Source organism: Centrocercus urophasianus, unplaced genomic scaffold, assembly GCF_019232065.1.
Source record: "Centrocercus urophasianus isolate 14NV4802_14NV808 unplaced genomic scaffold, USGS_Curo_1.0 seq_12, whole genome shotgun sequence".
In the NCBI taxonomy this organism is placed as follows: domain Eukaryota; kingdom Metazoa; phylum Chordata; class Aves; order Galliformes; family Phasianidae; genus Centrocercus; species Centrocercus urophasianus.
In genome coordinates, this window is record NW_024884364.1 from 2,303,685 (window position 1) to 2,324,270 (window position 20,586).

Below are 20,586 nucleotides of genomic sequence, written 5' to 3' on the forward strand. Positions count from 1 at the left end.
TCCTTGAAGTTAACACATTGGTTATTGTCACTAATAAAATCCTGTTCTAGCCTTCAGTCTGTTCCATAGCCTCTGCTTCCCCTTACTGCCTTTTCATAATTAAAGTTTCAGCAAAAATGCATTTCATTGTACATATTGTGTACTTATTTGCTCTCCCAACCTGCAGAATTATTCTTATTTTTCAGAAACGGTGTTCTGCTCTCTGACAGTGATATTTCTGCTTTGTAATTACACACATAGGCTTTGTTCTAGAGACTACAGTGCAAGTAATTTATTGTCAGTGTCCAACATTTACTTGAACATTCAAGCGATAGTAACAATAGCCCTGAAGTTTTGAGATATTCTTTGAAAGGTAGCATCAATTCTAAATCATTCTTCTGGATTTTTAGAGTTCCTCCATACGTTCCTGAGATACTTGGAGAACTGATAGTATCTGTAAGTGCATGGTAAGGCCTGGAATCGTGGCATCTGCTGCATTTTGACATTAGAACTGTGCAAGGATTGAATGGTAAGGAGCAGTTCCTCTGAGTAATACTTTAGTCAGCCCAAAATATGGAGGTGAATTTATGGCAGGAGAACAGGAGCAGGTCACTGACCTCATGCAAAATCTGCCAAATTTCTATGTTATAGGTATGTAACTTACTCCTTACTGAATGATTCAGGAGTCAAAACAGTGGCATGGAAACGAAAAACACTATAGCATCCAGCAAGGCTCCATGGCATCCATTTGCATGTAAGATCTACTGTTAGATTTCTCTAGTTATGACTAGTTTCTGGAAATTAGAAATTTTCAGATTTAGCTGTTAGTTTTTAGGTATTACAGAATAGAGCCTTCAGTTTTCCAAAACAAGTAATGAACATGTTACATATACTGCTTTGGACGTGTATTTTGTTAGTCCTAGGTGTGCTATAACTATATGAATAGAAGTGATAAATAAAGCACATGGATATATAGCATTAATATTTAATAATACCATGAATGAAATTCAATTAATAGTGAAATTAATATTAATTTTAAATACATTTGTCATTTAACTATTACAGTATTTATTTGGGTATGTTGAGGCTAACTTCTTGGTCTTTTCTCCCATATTAGTTTAATCTTTAGATGTATAGCATAGCTCTCTCATTTCAGTGTTAGGAAAAAAGTATGGATGGAAGGTTTGCATTACTCTGTAATCAAGATCAAGATCGAGACTATATTAAAGTTACATGACACAAGTGGACTACCAAAATATATTGTGAATTGTCAGAGAATTGAGGAGCATAGAGATACTTGAAGCCTCTAACGAGAGCATAACTTTGTAATCACATAAAGTAGTTCTTACGTACAGTAATAAATACAGACACTTGTTTCAAGGCAAGAGTCTTTGCTACTTCCAGATACTGATCTCTAAATGGTAGTAAGGATCATGCATCTAAGACCTGGGGGATAACAATTCACGATCATGACGCATGATTACATAACAAACATTTCTGTGACTGAGTTACGAAGTGCTTTGGTCCTGTATTGCATGTGAAACCTAGGGTTTGTTTCCAGCCACAACAGTGCTAGTTTCACTTTGCCTTTTTTTGCTGATTTATTCAGGAACTTTGCAGGTTATAAATAAACTGACAGGGAATGGTAGCTTCTCCTGGACAAGAAATGGTCTGGAAAGAAGGTAAAAAGAGCAGAAGGCAAGGAAAGCATCACTGGCAAGTGCTTGTATCTTGTGTTTGACAAGAGTTAGAAGTTTTTATTTTGCCTTTTGTCTCTCACAGGAGTTCTGAGGAGGGAGTGTGTTGTGTCAGTAATGTTATAGACTCTCCTATCCAAGGCATTCCATCTACTCTTGCTTTTGCTGCTCCCAACAAGGTAAAGGCAGTTTACATTCCTTTTTCTCAGGGTTGGAATGTGCATTGGACTACTGAGCAGAAGAAATGACAGAAGGCAAGCTTGTGTGCATGCTTGTGTTACACCTATAATTGTGCACTTCTGTATAAAAATCCTAAGCTTGTTTGTTTAATCACTTTTTACTGTATATTGTATCAGGCCTGTAGTTTAACCCATTCACAAATATGAATTCCTGACTCCCGTCCTATCAGGTTGCAGGTCAAACTTTTGCAATGTAAGCTGAAAACTATTTAGAGTTGTATTGTCCTTGCTATCAGTAAATGCAGAAAGATTCCTTCTTGTCTTCAGTAAGAAAATAAATAGTTTGTATGTAAACATGGAAAGAGATGCTGGATTAGTATCTGTTTTACCACAGAAGATAACATTAACTTTTGCAAGTGTTAAATTATTTTCCCTGTTGTCCTTTTTTTTTTTTTTTTTTCCCACAGACTGTGGACTTGTTTGAGATGATTGAAAAAATGCAGGTAATGAGAAATCATTCTGTCAGACTTTGGACACTTTTTTTTTTTTTTTTAGCCAAACCATCTGCTGCTCTTTGTCTTGTCATTTCAATCCCAACAACCTTCAATTTAGACTTGAAGAATATCTGGTTTTCTAGGTCCAAGCTTCTGTATGAAGTCTCGAAACTATTTTCCTGTGTTCATTTCTAGAACTTGCATGATGGAAGAGCTATACACATTATATACACTGTATACAGAGTGTTCTTTTCAGAATTATGATTTTGAGGGAAAATCAAAGTTACATGAAGGGATTTCTGGCACAGTCTTCAAAATCTTCAAGAAACTTTTTGCTGGGTAGCAGATGCTAATGACAGGTGATTAGTAGGACATTTACATGTGTTAACTGCATTAAACAAGGTCAGCTTTAACTTGCACAAGCAAGGAAGACTGGCTTAATTCTTTTATTAAAAAGCGTGCATTCAGATGTATACACTGCAATGTGAAATGAAATACAAAAGGGAAAAACATCTTTCCTCTGCCAAATGAAGTGATAGTATAATAATAATAGTTTATATATCTAGAACTGAATTTTTAAAGCTTTTTTTTTTTTCAGATTATATGTTCTCAGAACATCCTTACAGTCTGCCAATACTCTATCTGATTGTTAACATTTCTTTATAATACCATGGTTAACTGTGATCTAATGTAACACGTAGGATGATACATAATTCCTCTCTTTTATTTTGTATTAAAATAAGGTTTTGCACTATACAACCTGAGTTACATTGGATCTTTGCTTTGCTCTAGAGGAGTGATTGTTAAGAGGAGCTCCTTTAACTATGGGCAGTCTAGCATGGAATGTGCTGGCATGTTCTTTCTCTTCTCTGCAGAAACTCTAATACACTGACTTATAGCATCTCAAGATGTTTTCCCTCAGGCTGAGGTCATCCACTAGGACCTCCTTTGAAAAAGGAAACCTTTTGCAGTTATCAGATCTGTCAAGAATGCCAAAGAAGAAGAGAGACCTTGCAACATTGCAGTTTCCCAGACTCCATTTCCACATGCAAAAATCCCCCAGTGCACAGAAAGCTTGTCCCCATACTTTCCGCAGTTTGTTCCAGGAAATTGGGGCTGCCTTGCACTTCTGTGTCTCTCATGTCTCAACCTTATTTTGACAGAACATAGTCTTTTCTTGCCCCAAAATTCTGTTCCAGAGACACCTACTTCAGAACCTAGCCTTTCTCCTGAGTCTCAGCCCAGTACACTGACAAGTAAAACTCCAGGTCACATTAACTGAACACCCGTTTGCACTTTGCGTACTCTATGTACACTTTCATGACCTGCCCAAATACAAAATGACTATTACTACCTCCATACAAAGGTAAAGTTTACTTCAGCCCTATTCCATTTTGATTTCACAACTCATCAGGTCATTTTTCTTTCTTTTTTTCTTTCTTTCTTTTTTTAAACCTAAGTGGGTTTTTTGTTTGTTTGTTTGTTTGTTTGTTTTAATGTATAATGGATATCTTTTTCTTTCAGAAATAGCAAAGGAAAAGAAAAAAAAGCATCCTGATCCTTATTAATACTCAATGTTAGTATTGCTATTGCTCAGTGTTAACACTGTTGCTCTGCTGGCAGGTCTTTTCACCTTATAAGAGTGGAACACTGTCCTCAAACTTTTGCCCTTAAGTATCTTACATTTTTACTGTATGTAAAGTAGAAAGGTTATTTCAGATTTGTATATTTCTATCAGATACATTTATAAGATTGTTTCACTGTAAAATGCTCACATAGACGTGGCTGTTATGAATGAGATTCTTCTTATTGTCAGAATGAAGGTCAGGAGCTGCTTATCCTGTCCATTAACCGTTACATTAAGCTGTCATTGAAGGTGTATAAAAATACAGTCACAGCATCACATTCCTGTATGAGAGTTGGAGGATACTGATGTCAGTAATTAATTATTAATTCTTACATACATTGTGTCAGAGAAAGCTCCAATCCTGATCTTTGGCTTCCTATCTGTCTGTGCAAATTATGCATCTTGTCTCTCTGTACTTATGCCTACTTGGACTAATATCAGCATAGGTTCCCGTGTCTTTTTGACTTCTTTTGTTCTCAACCTCTGCTTAGTCAGCACTGAGGGTTCTCATGACTAATGTTTCTGTTACTGTGTTTCTGCTGCAGAAGTGTGTTGGAAGTGAGCAAACTCTTTCCATGGTGAGAAGGCAGAGAATGAAATAGCCTTTGATAAGAAAGGCATTTACTGACAGAGCAAGAAACTAGGCATCCAGTTGCATATGCCCAGTTAATGTTGCATAACAAGTAAAGGAGATAAGCAGGACTGTGCCATAAAGCTCTTTGCACTAATCAGATGTAAGCATGGAAAGTGATTCTCATTTTCTCTTTTGCCTCCAAGAGACAGATTTATTCCATTATGTGAATGGAAGGAAGGCATATAAACTTTCCGAAGTCTTGCCTAATACTCAAAAATTTCTTACTTTTCTTAAACTTTCTCTGAACTTTTTTGCTCTGCCTGATGGTATGGTATCTTCAAGGGAGATATCTTCTAAAACTGTGAGAAAAAGTCTGAAATACTATTCTATGAATACTTTTTTCTATCAATAAATCTTTGTTTATTTATTGTTTGAATAAGAAGTAGAGTAGCTTAAAGAGACTGGAAAAATGTATAACAGAATTCCTTTGGGATAATTATTTTCATTTCTGCCAGCTTTCTGCTTTTAAGGAATTGTAAGGCTTTTGAGTTTTAATGCCAAATTAGGAATAGCCTGGCCAAGTTCCATCTTCACTCCTCCTGCTTATTCCAAACTTCCCAATTTGCTTAAAACAGAAGATTATAAAGAACAAAAACATACAAGTTGAGAATATGGAGAAGAATGCAGAGGGTAAATGAAAGAAACATGCTGAAACACAGGATTCACAGTCCATGACTTTCTGTTTCCAGGGGAGTCGTCTGGATGAACAAAGATGTTCCCTTCCAGCTCCTCTCAAGGTCAGGCTCAGTCATTGTTGCCTCCTAAGTTATTGATAATGACAGATGATTACTGACCAGGCTGGAACTGCATTTTCAGTGTGGAGTGAATAGGGAGCTTAAAAACACTCATTTTAATTAGCTGTGAGAGGTGTTAGTGTGTACGCGAAAGACAGTGTTTTCCTTTTTCTGATTTAAGTTACTCCAATAAATGTTTAATATTATTAAAAATCCTAGTTTTGACAAAATAATTGATTCAATTTTTTTCATTGTAAGACCCTTAATAATATGTATGAAAACACAATGCATTTATTTCAATTGTCTGCTTGAAGACTCTGATGCTACAAGAAAGCTGATGTGCTTCCCTCAATTTTAGGCCAATAAAAACAGATTTTTATCCTTAAACTTTTCCTCTCAATTTTTTTCTGTTCTAGCTCAAGCGTGTTAACTTTAAAATTAGCTTTTACGGATTTTTGTTCTCAAAGTTTTATATTACAATGCTGAGACCTGGGAAAGAAAGTCCAACTTAAAATTCTAAAATAAAACTCTAAAGGTGGACTAGGGCAGAGCAGAAACTAAAGACACAGTTTGTGCTATCATGAGAGGAAAAGAATCTAAAAGATCTCCCACACTTTTGCTAATTTTTGCTAACATTCTCTTCTGATTTCAGACAGAAGAAGAGTATATTCCTTACCCGAGCATCCATGAGGTGAGTCTGTACTACTCTTCTCTGATTTTTCCCTTGAGCTTTCAGCCTACTGGCCTTTTTGGCTACTGACCTTTCAGCTTTCATGTTCTCCTCATGTCCTTCCAAACAGGTATTACAGAAAGGGTGGCCATATCCTCTCATTATCTTACCCCAGTTTGGGGGCTACTGGATTGAAGGGACAAGCCACAACCTCTCCAGTCCAACTCTCTCTGATGTACCCTTTCCCTGGAGTGTTAAGGTGAAACTGGAGAGTGACCCCACAGCCAAGCTATACCGCAAGCATTTCCTAGGGAAGGTAAGGGTAGTCTTCAGATCCCTCTTTGACCTGCCAGACATAAGACTGAACTGTATCTCAGGCTTTCCCTGGTGGATTTAGAAATAACTGCCACTCAACATCCCTTGAACTAAGTAAATGAAATTCATACAACTGCATGGCCAGCAGTGTGTTAAGTTGATCCTGCCCCCTGTGACCTGTGCATCTTCCTGTGTGTTAACAGAAGTGAAAGATTTGTACCAAAGAATATTTACATTTGGTTAAGAAGCTCCTCTGAGGCTCATGGAAAGTAGAGATGATGAGAGAAAAAATGTGAAATAGTATTGGAAATGTATGTGGTATGAGTTCTAGAGGTGACTTCTGTGCTAAGAGCACAATTCCATTGACAATGAGCAAAGTGGTCCATTTTTCTCAGAATAGATAAGCAAATGAGGATGATGACCAGACATTGGTATTGGCAGTTTTAGGGAACTAATTGGTTCCCAGAGTGGATTTCAGGATGATTTTAACTACCAAGACAAGGGAACAAAACCATGGTCTTTTCTGAGAGACGGTTTATAAGGGAATAAGAAAGCCAACTGTGTACACTCACACTGTATCTTATTCAGTGATCTGTCTGTGTGACTGCTTAGTAAGTTTAAAATGGAGAAAAGGAGCTTTGCACACTGCTGGGGACTTGTTCTGCAGTAGTCTGACTTGCCTGAATGATCTTGTATAGTATGCAACTAGAAGCTGTTGTAAATATCATTTATTAGTAAAGCACTCTTTCTGAAGACTTTCTGTCCAGATCTGCTGTAATGGACATGTCCCATGACATTCTGGAATCCTTCAGTTTGCCAACTGTAATTATTTTTCTGTCGTGATAAATTTAAGGTTCTCCTTAAAGGTTTCTGATTTCAGCTGTAATGAAAGATGAAGTGGTTTTCAGTACAGTTGTAGAATTCACTGCTGACCTGATATCATAGGATCATAGAAAACTGAGGTTGAAAGGGGCCTCTGGAGGTCATCTTGTCCATCCCTCTGTTTAAGCAGTGCTGTATCATCATTGTTTCTTCTAAGTAGGAATGGGGCAGAGTGTATCCTCAGCAAGTATGCAGATGACACAAAATGAGAGAGTGATGAATTCACCAGTGGGCTATGTTGCCATCCAGAGGGATCTCAACAGATTGGAGAGGTGAGCTGACAAGAATCTCATGAAGGCCAAGAGATATGCAGAGTCCTGCACCTGGAAAGGTACAACCCCTGGCATCAGGACATACTACAAGTTACCTAGATGGAAAGCAGCTCTGCAGAAAAGGACCAGTGGGTCCTGGTGGCCATCAAGTGTAAATGCTTGCTGTTAAGAAGTTTAATGGTATCCAGGGCTACATTAAACAAAGTATTGCCAGCAGGTGAAGAGAAGTTTCCCTTCCTCTCCAGTCATCACTGATGAGGCCATATATGAAGTACTGTGTCTAGTGCTGGGTCTCCCAGTATAAGAGAGGAATGGACATACTGGAAGGAGTCCTATGCAGGGCCACAAAAATGGTTAAGGAACTGGAGCCTATCTCCTGTGAGGAAAATCTCAGAAAGCTAGGACTGTTCAGCCTGGAGAAGGCGTGGAGGGATCTTAACAATCAATCTTATCTTTTACAGTATAATGGAGTATAAGGGAGGGTGCAAAGAGGACTGAGCCTGTTTTTTTTTCAGCGGTGCCCAATGCCAGGACAAGAGGCAGTGGGCTCTAACGTCAACACAAGAAATTCTGTCTAAACATCACTTCTTTTTATATTGGGTGACAGAGCACTGACCCAAGTTGTTCAGAGATGTTGTGGAATCTTCTCCTTGGAGAATTTCAAAAGCCACTTGAACATGGTCCTGAAGAACCTGCTCTGGGTGAATCAGCTTGAGTAGGAGTTGGACCAGGTAGACTCAGAAGTCTTTGCCAACCTCAGCTATACTGTGAAGTGAACACGAAGGAGTTCCCTTTCCGTCAAACTCCGTATGTTCGCAAAGTGCCCAAACATCAGTGATTAAGTACTAAATAAAGACTCCTCTCTCCATTCTTCTCAAGTACCCAGATTTTGTTCTTTGATTTAATTGACATGAGTATGTGTCTATATCCCATTAGGCCTGTAAGCTGGTGAGGAAGTATGTCTCAGAGAAGAAGGTGAAAAAGACTCTTGTCACAGAATACTCTATCCATGGGTAGAAAACTTCACCCATATCATAGGCATGTTGGGTTTATTTAAGTCATGCATGAAAACATGACCTGGTCTTGAACACCTCCAGAAACGGGGAGTCCGCAAGTTCTCTGAGCAACCTGCTCCAGCACCTCACCACTATCTGAGTAAAAAATTTCATCTGAATCTTTCATTTAAATATCCCCTCTTTTAGTTTAAAGGCATTCCCCCTTGTTCTGTCATTATCAGACCATGTAAAAAGTCAGTCTCCGGCCTGTGTATAAGCTCCGATCAGGTACTGGAATGTGAGATCTTCCTGGGGCCTTCTTTTCCTCAGGATTAACAAGCAAAGTTTTCTCAACCTTTCTTTATAGGAGAGGTGCTGCAGTCCTCGGATCATCTTTGTGGCCTTCCTCTGGACCTGCTCCAACAACTCCACATCTTGTGCTGGGGGACCTACTCCCGAATGCAGTCGAGTAGAGCAGAGTGGGATGATCACCTCCTCACCCTGCTGGCCATATCTCTTTTGATGCAGGCTGGGATACAGTTGACCTTCTGGGCTCTGAGTGCACACTGCTGGCTCATGTACAACTTTTTGTCCACAAGGACATCCAAGTCCTTCTCCACAGGGCTGTTCCCAGTGAGTTCTTCTCCCTGTACACATATCTGAGATTGCTCTTACCCAAGTTGAACCCTACACCTTACACTTGGTCTGTTCAGTCTCAATAGGTTCTCATGGGCCCTCTTTCCAAGCCTTTCTAGAAGCCACTGCACCATTCAGCTTGGTGCCATAAGCAGACTTGCTGAGAGTGTGCTCAATATCACTATCCAGATCATTGATAAAGAAGTTGAAGAGCACCTGTACCTAGATGGACCTCTGGGGGACATAACTTGTCACTGGTCTCCACTTGGACATAGGTTTAATGACTACAACCATCTGGCTGTGACCTTCCAACCAATTCTTTATCCATCAAAAAGTCCACCTTTCAAATTCATTTCTTTCCAATTTATAGATAAGGATGTGGTGTAGGACCATATCAAAGGCAGAAGTCCAGGTAGATTATATCAGTTGCCTTTCCTTTGTCCACCAATACTGTCACTCCATCACAGAAGGCCACCAGGCTGATCATGCATGATAACATGTCCTTATGCTGTCCTGAATGCATATGCCTTAACACAGCTTCCAGGAGGACCTATTCCATGATCTCCACAAGTACAGATGTGAGACTGACAGGCCTGTAGTTCCCCAGGTCTTTCTTGCTCCCTTTCTTTAGAATGGGAGTGATATTTCTCTTTCTTCTGCCACCAGGAACTTCTCCCAACAGCCATGACTTTTCAGATATGATGGAGAATGGCTTGGCAACTACATCATTCAGTTTCTTTACAACCCTGGGATGCATGTTGTCAGGCCTTATAGACTTGTACAACATCAATCAGTCTCACAGTGGTCTTGAACTTGCTCTATGCTTATAGCAATAGGGATTTTACTCCTGCACCTTCTGCCTGAAGACCGAGTAACTCAAGAGACATGGGAAGTTAAACTAGCAGTAAAGACTGAGGCAGAGAATTTATTGAGTACCTCAGCCTTCTCAATGTCCGTGGAAGGCAGTTCTACCTTCTCATTTAATAGAGGAAGTACAATCTTCTTTGCCTTTCTCTTTGACCAATATATATGTAGAATCTCCTGTTATTTTTCACATCTCTCAATAAGTTCAGTTGATCTGCACCTTGGCTTTCCTGATTCCATCTCTGCATGTCTGGATAGCATCCCTATATTCTTCCCAGGCCATTCATCCCCATTTCTACTGCCTGTACATTTTCTTCTTTTCCCTTAATTTGCCAAGCAGGTCCTTACTCAGCCATGTCAGTTTCCCATATCTTCTGCTGTCCTTTGAGAAGTACCACCCATGTATCTGTTCTTATGTCCCTAAGGACAGTTTTCCAGAGGATCTCATCCAACAATTCCTTAAACAGACGGAATTTTTATCTTCTGAAGCTCAAGATTCTGACCCTGCTTCTGACCAGACCCATGTTCCTTGAGATCACTAACTCAACCACAGCGTGGTTGCTGTAGTCCAGATTGCCTCCTATCTGAACCTCTTTAATTATCTCCTCTGTATTGGTGAGAACCAGGTCCAACAACACTTCACCTCTTGTTGGTCTGTCCAGGTATTGGACAGACTATGAAGCTATCCTCAGCAGACTCCAGGAGTCTTCTGTATTGTTTGCAGCCTGCTGTGTTGCTTTTTCAGCAGACAGCTGGGTGATTGAAATCCCCCATCAGGCTGAGAGGTTATGAGCACGAAATCCATTGTAAATGGTGCAAGAAAGCCCCATCAGCAGGCTCCTCTTGATCAGGCAGCATGTAGTAGACCCTGACCACCAGATGTCCTTTATTGGTCTGGTCCCTAATTTTAACCTATGTGCTCTCAAGCTGAATGTGGCTGTTTCTCAGAGACAGCTCTTCATGGTCTATCCACTTCTTAACATATAGGGCAACTCCTTTACCCCTCCTGCCCCTTCTATCTCTTCCAAAAAGCTTGTAGGCTTTGATCATCCTATTCCAGTTGTGTGATTCACCCCATCTTGTTTCCGTGATAGCAGGCAGGTCATAGTTTTGTAATTGCATCATAGTATTCTGGCTTTATCAGAATTGGTAGCCTCTTATTGATGTCCCACATTGGGACCTCCAGCAGATGGCAGAGCTATCTCAAGAGATTATCTGGATAGCAGTTGGGATCCTCAGTGCATCTCAGTGAGAAGTCCCTATGACAAACATAAAACAAGAATCTGTATGCATATTTATATTATGGGTATGTATATGCTAAGTCTGAAACTGACTTTTTTTTTTTTTTAATTTAAATTTTTAATTAAAAAACAAACAAACAAACAAACAAACAAAAACCCAATATACTACAGATGGTGTGGAGCAACCACACAAAAAAGTGCTATGACAGTCCAGCCATTATGGAGCTCTAATTCTATGCTTCTTGGTCTGCTCTTTATATGATGAGAAGTTTGGTAAGGTTCATTTTGCAGATAGGAAAAAGGGTATAAAACCTTGTGCACAGTACTGTGGGAATTACTAAATGCCTACCTTGTTTTCAAAGACTATAATGAAGAGGCATATGTTGAAAATGCCCATCAGGATCTTAGAGTGCAGTTTCACAAGCACTACAAACTGGCAGTACTGGTGAAAAATCATTCTTGCCTTGTGTTCATATCTGGTCAGGTATTTCTCCATTATGCTGTACTTTCTTTGTACTGATTTAAAGTATTGTTACTGCTGTACTATGAACTATGTTGAGGAACTTACTCAAAATTAACTTCCCTACTAGTGAAAAGAAGTTGTTAGCATGAAATTCTAGCTGAGCAGAGAGAAAAGATGTGGAAACTATTTGATACATTGAAGCAGTCAAAGTACATTTTTGTAACTAGGTGTAACTATAACAATCTCTTTTGTATTTCAGGCTTCTGTAATTTTGTTTCATTACTGCAAGTCTATCTTTTTAGTAAGCATGTTCTCTGACTACCTAAGACTGCAAGCCTTTTCCTATTCAGGACCTTTTCCTTCTGGCGTGCAAATGCATATACTTAGCAGCCTACTACTGTTTTCTTAACATGAAAAGATGACATCAGCCCAAGATATAGATATCTTTTTCTTTCCAGATTTCTCCAAGTAGAGATGGAGGGAAGGCCTAAACAGAGACAACCTGATAAGGTATTATTTTTGTACCTGTCCAGCTGTAGTGGTTCTGTGTTCTGCAGTTGACAACAGCAGTATCTTCTAGGTTCTTGTTGTCATTTGACTGGCAAACAGCAAACACCTTGCACTCTTCCAGCAAGAGGGCTCACAGGAATAATGATCTTGTTTACCCTGTGATATAAGTTTGTTATCTTTTGTTGTTGACATGTTTGAAGGCTCAGGTATTTTTGTCTTTTTGTCACATCACATTATCATTGTGCCTCCAAAGCTGCTTTTCCTCCTTCTTCGGGGATGAAATCATCCCAGTATTTTACTGGATGACCAGAAGTTGCAAAGTTTTTTGAAGTAAGCTTTTTAAAATTCTCATTTCTCTTAGGGAAAAATTAATAGGCCCATTTTGAATCCCATAAAGGTTTTTTAGTGTTCTCTGGATTCATATACTCCTGCAGTTAGAAGAACTGATGAAGCAGACCAGGTCTTGGGGAAGTCTTCTTTTCCTTTCCTCTTGTTTGTTGGCCTGTCGTGCAACTCTTGTTAATGAGTACACAAAATAATTCTATTTTATCCAAAAGAATCCCAAATGGCTAAGAGCATGGCAGATGTCTTAATAACTCAGTAACTTCTCAGGCAAACTGCCAACTTTCTTTGTGTCTTCTATTTTCCCTTGGACTTATGGAACACAGTAATTGCTTTTGCAGAGTCCAAACTTCTTTTCAGACTGCCTTAAATGTTGTAGAAACTGCTTCAGTGACTGCTCAGATTTGTACCTACCTATACAAATATACATAGGTCATGTCAGCTTTGGGTTATTTTGTCACCATTGAGTCACAGCCTTCAGTATTATCCATAAAGCATTTTGATAGTTCATCTCTAACTTTGGAACAGCTAAAAATAAATGTTGTGTGTTGAAGGATTGAAGGACTCTGGTTCTGCCGTCTGCTGCCTAGGTGTTTTTACAGAGAAAGAAAATCATGGAAGAAAAAAAGTCACAAGGAGGAAGTTAGAGGTTTTGTTCATACTTTTGACCTAGGCATACACTCAAAATCAGGGTAGGAATCCACAATGGCTTTGGTAACAATTCTATTATTTTGAGACCTTCATTAATGCTAGTGCTTGTTACTGTGGAAAAGATTGTACCCCATTGTGCAGCTCTGTCAGGTTATGGTCAGCTGAATAGCTAATAGCCTGGTTCCCATAGCAACTGAGATCCTAATATGTCAGGCCTGCTGAGGTCTGGCCCTGAATTCTCATCAAAAAGAATTTGGTTTTCTAGTCTTTGCAGCTCATTCTCATTTCTGGCTGCAGCTAACTTCAGACTTCTGTTCATTTTCTTTTTTTTATGGCTTCTGGTCCTGAATTTTTGTCAGTATTGTGCCATCTTTTCCTTAACAGCTTGTCTTGGGCATGCACTCTAGCATCTGACTTCTATGATTTATGGACTTCCCTGATATTAGTCTTCATCTTAGTCATTTGAGCACGCTCTTGTTTTGTTCCTTGAATCTTTGTTTTGTGTGTGTGTCAAGGAGGAACTGAGGACAACGATATCTCTGATACTTTAAAAAAGTTCAATAGTTTCATTTTTACATCCAGAATCAGGGGAGTAACTGTAGTCTTAATTAGTCCTTTCTTTTTCAAAGATGGAACCGATTTATGCCCGTTTACTTTAAGATGCATACATTCATGTAGATGTCAGAGTATATAACTAGTATATCACTATCTCTTATTTCACAGCTAGTCAGTACTACTACTAATATAAAATTTGTTTTAATTTTTTCCACAGCAAAAGAAGATCTCACAGCTGTATTTGGAGAGGTTGCAATCCAACAGATACAGAACAGACTTTCTGTATTTTCTAGGCAGAAGGCTAAAGAAGGAGCTATCAGACTAGCCAGCTGTACAGCAACTGATTTTGATCAAATGACAGTTTGCTCCCATGGAGTTCTTATTAATTAGTTGTGTCCAGAGTAGTCTTTTCATAGAACACCTTCCAGATCATGGAAATTCTGACTGTACGATTGACACTTAACTGACTGTCTCAGCACGTAAAATTTCTGTGTTGTGTGCAGGTTTGTATTTACACAATACTTCCTGTGATGCAATTCCTGAATCTTTCAATCCTGATTATTGACTGCACAATACCTAGCTGTCTTCTCGGATTGCCAGTGACTCCTTTACTTGAATTTGAGATTTCTCATGATTTCCATGGCCACGAGGCATAAGGAAGCACTGATAATTCTGCCCACTGTAGTGTAGCTGAGATGATTTTTGTTTGGGATTTCTTTATTTGGTTTTATTATGTTTTATTTATTCTTACTTTGCTTTACTGAGGAGGACTCTCACCTTACCTTCTAGCCTAGAAATACCACTTTAATCTCACCATATCCTTCTGGGTTGGAGACTTAACATTGGAATGTACTACTACTACCACTTTCAACAGAAGTTCTCACTAGTAGGGAAAGATTATGATACTGTTCTGATTAAATCCAAAGGTAATTGAATCTCCTGCATGACATTCTCATTGATCTCTCTGTCCTGCTTACACCTCAAACACAATAACTTATGACCATTTGTTGAAGTGTTAATTCAGTCTCTTTATTTGATCAGAGTTTTTCAGAGTCATAGAATCATAGAATCCTTTGTTGGAAGGGATCTTCAAAGGCCAGCTAGTCCAACTCCTCTGCAATGAACAGGGACATGCACAGCTTAATCAGGGCAGGGACTAGTCCATGTGTAGTGGCCAACTTCAGAACTGTCTATGAATGGTTTTCATTCATAGATGGTTATTAACCTCTGCTAGGAAGGTGAGAAAGATCTAAGTATTTCTGGATGATTCCACCTATACAGAGTTCTATTCGTGCTAGAGATTTCCATTCATTTTACTTGTCTGTAGATTTTAACCTCTGTTGATACAACCAGGCCTATGACCATATACCTGGAAGAAATATATGGCTGCAGTCACTTCTGTATAGACCCTGTAAAAATGTTTGCATTACAGTTCAGTGCTAGAGGGATGAAGTTTAATTACATTCTGTTTGAGGTACACTCCACTGAAGTTGAAGCAATGCTAGTGTTAGTTAGTTTTAGAACATCCTCTACCTGCAAAGTAGTTTCCTGGAATTCTGGCTCCGTCCTCGCTGAGCTGTACATGCTTATAGAGAACAACAATAGGGTATGTTGTATCTGATGTGTTGACCCTGCCATTACTGCTTGTATGGAAAATTTCCATAACTACACCCAGTTATGCTTAGTGTTATGCAGAGTATAAATGGGTACAGGGAAAAATCTATCAAATATAGGAATTTGTTTACAGTAAACTGGAGTCATTCAAAACCTGTTGTTCGATGTTCTCATTCTACTTCTTCTCAGAAGTACTCTACTGGTAGTGGATGAACTTCTATACTCATGCACTGATTACCAAGGAGGCTGCAAAGCAAGCGTTAGCATATCTTCGAGCATGCCACTGCTACTTAAAGAAAAAACAAGCCAGTCCTGAGTTTACAGGTTGTAAAAACTTTGGTATACTTTCTGGAAAGCATGTTGGGAATAATGCATTTTGAATTCCTGTTTTCAGGAGCACCAGAACTTTTATTCCAGTGATGTGTCCTTGGGCTACTTGATACTTTCTGTGAAGTATGAACAGTCTGAGAAACAGGAAAATCTACGCTTGTTGCTGAGGTAACAGTGTCTTCGGTAGTAGTATGTGTTACTGTGATGTGTCTCTCGTCTTACCTTGTACTTTCTCTGCATAGATGTGGGTGTGAATCTCATGTCTCTCTCTTAGAGAAGCTTGTAAAGAAAGCTTTGAGCCTTCATTTCTTGCCCTCCTCTGACTTTCTTCTAGTAATTTCCTTCAGAAAGCTGAAGCATTTGCGGGCACATCCTTACAGTTCTTCTGAGAAAATTATTTGTTCCGCCTTCAAAAATAAACTTCTGTTAATTCTGTTTACTTAAAGATGTGAGCACTCTTGAAGGAGGGAATGTGCCTTTCCTAGTTGAGAGCAGACTAGCTCAGGCCTATCTTTGGGCTTTGTACTTGAGACTAAATCTCACTTGAAGGTGAGCTAGGACATCTCTTAACTTCCCAGGACAGCCTCTGATGTGCCAGTGTGCCTCCTTTATGGCTTTAACAAAGCCCATAGAGCTGCTGAATAAACTAGAGGAAGAATAGAGATGGATCTTGTGTAGATGAGAAGCATGCAGCAGAAAAGCTATTTCCTACTCTGTTGACTGAGGCCACTTCTGGTAGGCAGTATGCTGCTTGAACAAACTGACGTACCATTGCTGCTTGTCATCTCTCATTCAGTACCAAGGGAAAACGTGGGTAGGAATCAACTACAAGACTGCCACTGTGACCATTGTATGTGGAGAACACTTCAGAGCAAGAATCTTCTAGGGGAAAAATTGAGAGCATACTAATGAGCTGAACCAGGGAATGTTTATCTGAACCTAGAAACCTTCCTACACTGAAAAGACTGGTGAAGGGTATTTATTTCTCAGTTAAGATATCCTACTATATGCAGCACCTTTGCCTAGTAACTTGTTTATATTGGTGGAAGAGGTCTCTGACAGCCAAATCTTACTTCTTCCCTAGAAAGACACCTCTTTTTTAATATATATATGGAAAAAGGAAGCTTTTGTATGTTAAAGAGCATCTGATTCCAACCCCCTGCTGTTGACAAGGTCACCTCTCACAAGAGCAGATTGCCCAGGACCCCATCCAACCTGGCCTTGAACACTTCCAGAGATCAGGCATCCACAATTTCTCTGGCAAGCCTATGCCAGTGTCACAAGAATTTCCTCCTTATGTATGATCTAAATCTTGATTCTTTCAGTCTGAAGCCATTACTTGTAACACTACAGGCCTTGGTGAAGAGTCTTTAAATATTCTTCATATGTGCCCCCTTTAAGTACTGAAAGGTCACAATGTGATTTTTCTGGAGCCTTTGCTTCTCCAGGCTGAACAACTCCAAGCCTCTCATCCTGTCTTCATAGGACAGGTGCTCCCGCCTTCTGGTTGTTTTCATGGCACACCTTTGGACTTGCTCTGACAGGCCCATGTCTTTCTTGAGCTTGCCTGTTTTGTCTTTCTCTGCTTCTCAGAACAAGTGATGAGTAGTAAGTACCCCTTTGTTTTCAGTGATTTTATGCATTAAGGTTAAAATTATTCCTCTGGAATTAACTGTTTTAAGAACAATCTGAAGGGATGGCTACTGTTTGCTTAAAGAGCCGGTATTGCACCTGCCTCTTTCAACATTCACTTTAATGTGTTTTTTTTTTTTATTTCAGGACACGATCTGGTACCAAACATGATCTGATCCCCATTTCCTGTCTGAATGAATTTCCCAATGCTGTCCAGATGGCAAAGGTGAGATTCTTGCTTGCCTTCTCACTCTTACATCATGAGTCGGTCTCTTTTTGATTCTATCCTAGTTACTTTCACGTTACTGTCCTGCCACTTCTCTCTCTTCTACTTTTTCACACCACTACTTTCATACACTTCTCCTTTCACTCTTTCATTTAGCTCCTCTTCTTTCTTTTCTAATGTTAACTCAGCTTTTTCTCTTGAAAGGAGTCTTGTCAGATAATTATGAGTGTCCACGTTTGGTTGCTTGCAGCAATCTAGAGCACATGATAATCACACTTTTATTTCCCTCTCTGTCTCTCTACAGCTACTGTGTGAAGATGTGAATGTTGAACGCTTCTTTCCTGTCCTCTATCCCAAGGTATAAATTTCTGATTCTGTGTACCTTTTCATCAAGAGCTGGCTAATTAAGTGCAATTTATAATTTGTATTTTCATTTTCACAGGCTTCACAGCTTATTGTAGCATTTGATGAACATGTTATAAGCAATAACTTCAAATTTGGGGTAATCTACCAGAAACCTGGACAGGTAAGGTAGTTCAGATCCTACCATCCTCAAGAAAAAACAGAAAGAGTCAGTTTTCTTAGATTAAATGTAATAACAAGGTCTGCAGTGTGGAAAGTATGGTATACTGGAAAATAGAGAATTCTTAAACAGAAAGGACACAATCTTGCCTTATAATGACTTTATTTCCTTTGTGCAGGTCCTCAAAGCTGATTGAACTGTGTTTTTGCCTGATCTTTGTACTGTTTTTGCTTTTCTCTTTTCCTTTTGAAGACAACTGAAGAAGAAGTCTTCAGTAACACAGAAGAGAGTCTGGGTTTCCTGGAGTTCTTAGATTTCCTTGGTGACAAGATTCAGCTGCAGGATTTCCGTGGGTGTGTAACAAGCATGTTTTAAAAGTCAGGATGGGTTAGGGAACGCAGAAGGTTCAGTGATTTGATCTCTGATGGGAGAAATATCTCTCAGCCTGTAACTTGGGCAGACTGAAGGCTTTAAACAAGGATTGATGGGAGAGGGAGATTCCATCAGGGATACTGGGGTCAAGCTAAAGGAATGTAAGTCATCATCAGAGGATGACAAGGCTGATAGCAGCATCTGCCACTCCAAAGGGCACCTCAGGTTCAGGAGCACATTGGAAATGCTTGTATACCAATGCATGCAGTTTGAGGAAATGGGAGCTTTGGTCCATTCCTGGAATAATGCTATCTTTGGTATTAGTGAGATGTGGTGGGTTGAGTCCTAAATATGGAGTGCTGGGATGGAGGGTGGAGAAGCCCAACAGGCTTTTGTCAACCATCCTGGCTGGTAATCTGCTGGAGTTTAGGCCTCAGCTAAAAATTTTCATTTAGGGATCTTGGAGTATTTCAACACGTCACCCAGGATCATTAAAGAAAATATTTATTTTGACTGTATAAATGCAAGCTTGTTTTGTTTATTAAAACAGTCACAGGGAGAAATGAAGGTTGCGGGGTGACCTAATTGCAGACTTTCAGTGCATCAAGGGAGCCTGTAAACAATATATTGTATCATTATAATCTGTTTTGCCTAACTCTCTTGTTTATTTTGTAATTGTAACATCTTACTATTCATTGATTATACACGGGTCAACTCTTTGAAAGGGTAGCTAACAGCAGGACAAAGGGAAATGGTTTTAAGTTGAAGGAGGGAAGATTTAAGTTGGGGAAGTTCTTTACTATGAGGTGCTGGAACAGGCTGCCCAGAGAGGTTATGGGTACCCTGTTCCTGGAGGTGTTCAAGGCCAGGTTGGATGAGACCCTGGGCAGCCAGGTCTAGTATTAAGTGGGGAGGCTGGTGGCCCTGCTTGCTGCAGGGGGGATTGGAAATTCGTGACTCTTGAGATCTCTTCTAACCTGGGCCATTCTGTGATTCTGTGGCTCTGCCACAGCTAGTTTCTGCAGTTCTAAAATATGGATTCTGTTTCCTCAGAAGAATGCTAAACCAAGTAGATCGTTTGAGGATCTCTGGTTTAGCTTCACCGGTTTAACAAGAAAGGTTGTTCATTGGTAGAAACATTTTGCAGCTTTGATTATTGCATTTGTTTTTGGAAGATGAGTTACTACACTGCTGCTGATTTCTTTAAAGTTACCTTTGATATTATTGATGCATAAGCTAGCGTTACTAATATCTTCTTTGTTCTCTCCACTTTTTCATCTGTGTCCTGCCCAACCTATTGTGTGGTGTGGATTTATTCAGGTTCCGGGGAGGTTTGGATGTCATTAGAGGTCAAACAGGCACTGAATCAGTTTATACGAATTTCCGGGGCAAAGAGATCATGTTTCATGTGTCTACAAAACTGCCCTTCGCAGAAGGAGATTCCCAACAGGTATTTGTGAGGAGAACTAAGGAATGCAAGCGTGGGTAAGAGGGGAGGGGTATTTATTGAGGAGTTAATTAAGGAGAACTGCATGATATTGGGAAGTATGGCAGGAGAAATGGTAAAAGTAGTGATGGGGTTTTTACTAGAGAAGATGAGCTGGAGATGCTAAACAGACTGGTGTTTTAGGCCCTATTATACTGTTCTACTCTTTTTCACCTCCACGTTTTTTTTTTACTTTTTACTCTTCAGCTTCAGCGGAAGCGTCACATTGGGAACGACATTGTAGCCATCATCTTCCAGGATGAAAGCACACCTTTTGTGCCTGATATGATTGCTTCTAATTTCCTACATGCATACGTGGTAGTTCAGCTCACTCACAGCAGTTGTGGGGAGACCCTCTACAAGGTAAATGGAGCCAGCAGATTCTTCTGTGGTGATGTATTGACTTCAACCCTTGAAGCGAAAACCTGTTTGTGGGCTTCTGGGAGAGGTACAAGATTGGCCATGTGTCCTCCAAACAGCTTTGCTTGCTTTGTCAGTAAATGCTAACAACATTCTCAGTGAAAAGCTCTCCTTCCCCTTTACCTACACTTTGATCTCTGACTAGGAGTCTCAATCCTGCTATACTATTCTCTATTCTGTAGGTTTGCAGAGGTCTGACTAAGAACTAAGACTGAGAATAATCAAGATTCTGGAACGCAAATA

General features: G+C 39.6%; 1 protein-coding gene across 2 annotated transcripts in view; it reads left to right on the top strand.

Annotated features, from left to right (window-relative positions):
- Positions 1-20,586, top strand: part of LOC122155723 (rap1 GTPase-activating protein 1-like) — a 54,534-nt gene that overhangs the window by 19,152 nt on the left and 14,796 nt on the right. The window contains exons 4-16 of one of the 2 annotated variants that reach the window (XM_042809833.1): positions 631-733; positions 1,762-1,855; positions 2,323-2,358; positions 5,300-5,347; positions 5,997-6,035; positions 6,145-6,330; positions 15,749-15,852; positions 17,464-17,542; positions 17,847-17,900; positions 17,985-18,068; positions 18,318-18,418; positions 19,758-19,887; positions 20,131-20,286. In XM_042809833.1, the coding sequence (XP_042665767.1) occupies positions 654-733; positions 1,762-1,855; positions 2,323-2,358; positions 5,300-5,347; positions 5,997-6,035; positions 6,145-6,330; positions 15,749-15,852; positions 17,464-17,542; positions 17,847-17,900; positions 17,985-18,068; positions 18,318-18,418; positions 19,758-19,887; positions 20,131-20,286 (1,191 nt within the window). In that variant the 5' untranslated portion in view covers positions 631-653. The remainder of the gene's footprint in view (positions 1-630; positions 734-1,761; positions 1,856-2,322; positions 2,359-5,299; positions 5,348-5,996; positions 6,036-6,144; positions 6,331-15,748; positions 15,853-17,463; positions 17,543-17,846; positions 17,901-17,984; positions 18,069-18,317; positions 18,419-19,757; positions 19,888-20,130; positions 20,287-20,586) is intronic. The other variant, XM_042809834.1, reaches the window with a different exon arrangement.